The sequence below is a fragment of the Perissodus microlepis genome, chromosome 7 (assembly GCF_051167445.1).
Source record: "Perissodus microlepis isolate ML-2025 ecotype Zambia chromosome 7, ASM5116744v1, whole genome shotgun sequence".
In the NCBI taxonomy this organism is placed as follows: Eukaryota; Metazoa; Chordata; class Actinopteri; order Cichliformes; family Cichlidae; genus Perissodus; species Perissodus microlepis.
The window spans coordinates 20,093,886-20,098,627 of NC_140467.1; the positions used below are offsets into that span (position 1 = coordinate 20,093,886).

The following is a 4,742-nucleotide window of genomic DNA, read 5'->3' on the forward strand; positions in this document are numbered from 1 at the left end:
TTTTTAGCCCCAAAATGGGATCTGGAAACTGCAACAAATCCCTCTGATTTTTGTTTTTTCCACAGGTGTGTTCTGTGAATAGACTAGGTGACTTGAGGCATGATCATATAATTCAAAATAGACTTAGAATGGGGCACCAGTTTAGCTCAGTTCGTTGAGCAGGCGACCACATGCCATACGGCTGAGAGCGGCCGGCCCAGTTTCAAGCCCCACCCGCGGCCCTTTGCCGCTTGTCTTCCCCCTTCTCTCTCTGCCCCTGTTTTCCTGTCCTTTCTTTACTGTGTCTATCAAATAAAGCTGAAAAAGGCCAAAAATATATTTAAAGAAAGTAGACTTAGTATAAAATCAAACAGCCACATATATTCGGATAAATATTCAGAGTGTGCGCAGATGTGTGCCTTAAAATTGGGATTTTCAACAGAATCTACAGTAGAGCTTAAGAAACTTTGAGGAGTCTTTCATCCACTGAATGAACACAACATGTATAATCTACCTAATTCTTTGGGGCGCAAGCAAAGCTAGGGATGCATGTGAAAAACAAATACTTACAAATAAAATGTAATTAAGTTGGTAACAAAATCAAGATTAGTTTTGGGCCTCTGATTCTGAGCCATTTCCAACCAGGTGACATGATCTCGACACAGTTCAGCGACCATAAATCTAAAACAAAAATGAAAATATCAGCTTGGCTTCTCTAGGAAATTACAAGCTCCTGGCCATCAAGGAACCACGGAGCTCAGTATTCACTTTTCAGACCTTTCTCATATTCTTCTGGCTCCCTCCAAGCTAATGAAAACTCAGAGGAAGCGAGGAGAAGCCCCCTGAGCGTAAACACATTGCATAACAGGCACTTCTTCAAAATGCTAACAGCCCCAGAAAAGGTCTTACCATTTCAGAGGTTTAACACATAGAAACAGAGGTGAAAATCTTAAAAAAAAAAAATAAATCGGCTGCACTGTCCGCCATTTTTGTCTCTCGCTTTGGAAAATCTACTACCATCTGGAGTTTTACACTTGAAGGTAAATAAGATTTTAAAGCTAACACACCAGTGAGAAAGAGTGTAGACCTTTTATATATGTGGACTTTTACTGGGGTGTTGTTATTTTACAGGTATGTGGGCTGTTTATCGAAAACCATGAAAGGCTAATGTTAGGCTCCAGTTAGCTAATGGTAACCGAAATTATGCGATAAGCAAATTAGTAATTAACATATATAATGTGAGTTAATATTGTTTGTATATTCTTTCAGTCTAAATTAACAGACTATTACAAACTTGCATCGGTGTCTGTAGTAAGTGGTGGTACCTGCAGTGTCTTAACCATTAAACAAGCTAATGTAGGGCCGGGATATGACTAGTTTGTTGAAACATGTCTGCTGCCAATGTGACTGCTCACACACGGTAACATTACCAGCACATAGCCACAGCCGCTATAAACATGCTGAAAGGTCAATCTAGCTTCTGTAGTCAGCAGCTGGAAGACTCAACACAGACCCAAGATTCAGTGTAACGGTTATCTAAATGTTGTGTGTCCTGTTTGTAAGCCCAGAAAAAGAAATTAAATAAAATGACGACCTTGAGCTTCAAGCTAATGTAAGCGTAATGCTATAGCATAAAGCGACTAATGCAATGATGAGGTTGTTAAATTAGTAAAAATACAGTAAATATATCCAACATGAATCATTTATATTTTTGGTCTAAACATAATTAAGTCTCACGCCTTTCACTTGTTTTAGAAGGATGTTCAGTCTTTTAAAACCACTCATATCAAAATAACAGAAAATAGTTATGTTTTCTGTTGAAACTCCACCCCCCCCAGGGTGTGTTCTGCGAGGGAAAATTCACTGTGGCGGTCCGCCATTTTTTGTCTTCGCTTAGTTTACGTTTGGTGCTGAGCTTTACTTTGTCGGGGTAAACTGAAAACTACATGTTTGAGAGGAAACGAAGAGAACATCCATTAGATGGGGAAGTTTTTCTCATGAATGGCTGTTGAGCAACATAATGGAAAAAACAAGTCATTCCTTAAGTTAACTAACGATAATGCTAGCTTAAGCTGCGGGACAATATTATGTGCATTAGCTTTTTTTCAGTGTGTGCCCAGTCACATTCGCTTGTTTTTTCTCAGTGAATACAGACTAACAAACTTGTGTCCATTTAGTTAACTGGTTGTACCTAAAATGTTTTAGTTAAACAGTTAAATAAGCTAGTTTGCCATGGGGTGGGCTCTGTGTGTGTGTGTGTTGGGGGTGGGGGGGTGTCTTCACTAAAGTCGGGTTTATTTAGGGCATGACACCTATGCAGTACTCATTAGGAGAGGAAGTGCATGACGTGGGGCTTTATTTCATGTTCTGGGGCAGTGAATGTAATGTACTGATAACATGTTAAAGACACACAAAAACCCAACAAATTATTTTAACTGATTTATAGAGAGACTGAGAGGAGGGCTTAAAGAGATAAAAATAATGACAATATAAATATGTTAAATTTATTTTTTCTGTATCGATATATGGTGCTTATCCCTGCTGAAGGGCAGATTGGTGTTGCTTCAGAACAATTCTCTAGCGCTGTTACGTAGAGGTGTTACAGTTAAGGTTTTAATAACATTATTTTATTTACTAGTGAAGATTTGCATATGTTATCTCACATTCTGTAAGGTAAATTTTCTGGAAAGGTCAAATTAACTAATTTAACTAAGTATTAATGAAAGACCTTGATGTGTATATGACAATAATAGATGTAGTTTCTGGGTCATTTGGCAGAACTGCAAAATGGCCAGAAGGAGGCAACTGCTGTGGTTGCAAACAGGCTTTGGGTGGTATGGAAGTAAGGGCAACTATGGAACTGCTCATCAACATGGGACCCATAGCTAATAAATAGTAATATGACAAAAAATAACAACTTTGTGTGGATGTAACCTTGTGAGATTTGAGATTTTGACAGCATTTTTATGTGACAACTTCTCTTTTTAGATAAATGCAGAGTTCAAGCGCATTACCACCATGCCACTGCAGTCCAGATTACTCTCGCAGATAGATGTGCTATCTGACAAACTAATAAAGGTCTTAAAAAGGCGAGGAGGACAAATAGGAAGAAGACTTCAGAACATTCTGGAGCCCACGGCCCAGGTAAGAAAAAAATTAATTTGTGTATACACTTTAGGGAAAATAATAATTTTAACAAAATGCTGCTTGTCACTCTATGCCAGGAGTATGTTGAAAATCACCTGGGATTTTCACAATTTACCATGGGTGCGTTTTTTTTTTCTTCTTTTACCTGCATTAGAACTATGTGTGGAGTTCATAGTTGAACACCTCTCTATGCTCTGACAGTATTCTGCTTCTTTGCATGGAGATTTCACTTCAGAAATGCATTACCTTTTTGAGCATTCTGAGGACTCAAATCACATGCTGTAATGAATCCATTTTTTGTTCACCTAATGTGTTAATGTTAACATTTTTTGGAATAGTGACACAGATTAAAATAAGATTTGGTATAATGTTCTTTGACCAGTGTTCTGTTTAATTAAATTTTGCAATTCTGCATTTTCTAGGCCACAGATGAAGCCATTATCCAACGATCTAATAAGGAAACAACCATGGGAATTTACATCATAAAGTCAAGAGATGCCAATGGCAGCCCTGAGGACATCGGGATAGTCCTTGAAGGCCAGAGAGTCTGGCAGGATTTGGATAACTATACCCTAGCAGCTGCAATGCTGTTTGGACTAATGTACACTTTGAACCTCACCTACCCACTGGAAAAGTATACCTTCGAGGTATTATAGAAACTGGTTATGGAGCTCAAAAGGAACAGCCTTTCAAAGAAGGCCCAGGTTTTCAGGACCAGACTGTACGATTGAACAGTTTTCCAGTTATGATGTGGGAACAACATGTTTACCTCTTCGAATATGTACCATCCTTTCTTTTAAGCCAGCACTGGTAAAGTTGCAGTACATAGTGAAACTTATTTTTCTGGCACTTTTCAACTTGGGGCCTTTATTACTGCAGTTTTCACTTTTCAAGCCATGGCTCTTTTAAAAAAAATTCAAACTTTGAATGTCCATTTTTCTCAATGGAAATGGTGCCTTGCACCAATTTCACCAGTTTGCAATTTTTTTTCCCAAGGTGCACCACTACAAACAGATTGCATCGTCTAGTATTAGTGATTGTGATGTTTAGTGATAGAAGCAAGCCAATACTAATCAGTTTAGGTCTCTTGGTTTTGTGCCTGTGGGTTATAATGTTATTTTAAGTCTCTTCTTTGTGTCATTTTAATAATTACACCCCTGTTGCCATATTACCTTATGGCTCTTACATTTAAAAAACTATTTTTTACATAAGCGTGATGTCATAAGGCCCCACAATGTTGAATTCAGCTTACAGAAGATAACTTCTGACCAGGAGTGACATGTTTAGCCGCATGTTCTCCTTAAATTGCTGGCTGTCTGAGTGGTGTCCCAGAAACGATGTGGGCTTCATAGATAATTGGCAAACCTTCTGGAGGAAACCTGGTCTTGTTAGGAGAGACGGCATCCATCCCACTTTGGATGGAGCGGCTCTCATTTCTAGAAATATGGACAAATTTATTAAACCCCCCAAAATATGACTATCCAGAGTTGGGACCAGGAAGCAGAGTTGCAGTCTTACACGCCTCTCTGCAGCTTCTCTCCTCCTGCTACCCCCCCAAAAACCCATCTCCATAGAGACTGTGTCAGCTTCCAAAAAGACAAAAAACAAACTAAAAA

At 38.7% G+C, this 4,742-nt stretch overlaps 1 protein-coding gene across 1 annotated transcript; it reads left to right on the plus strand.

The window, feature by feature from the left end:
- The first annotated feature begins 942 nt into the window (after nucleotides 1-942).
- Nucleotides 943-4,377, plus strand: LOC146382984 (uncharacterized). Its single transcript, XM_084934030.1, has 3 exons — nucleotides 943-1,019; nucleotides 2,968-3,123; nucleotides 3,549-4,377. The coding sequence occupies exons 2-3, from the start codon at nucleotides 2,998-3,000 to the stop codon at nucleotides 3,780-3,782; spliced, it is 360 nt and encodes a 119-aa protein (XP_084790156.1). The 5' UTR covers nucleotides 943-1,019; nucleotides 2,968-2,997; the 3' UTR covers nucleotides 3,783-4,377.
- The last annotated feature ends 365 nt before the right edge of the window (nucleotides 4,378-4,742 follow it).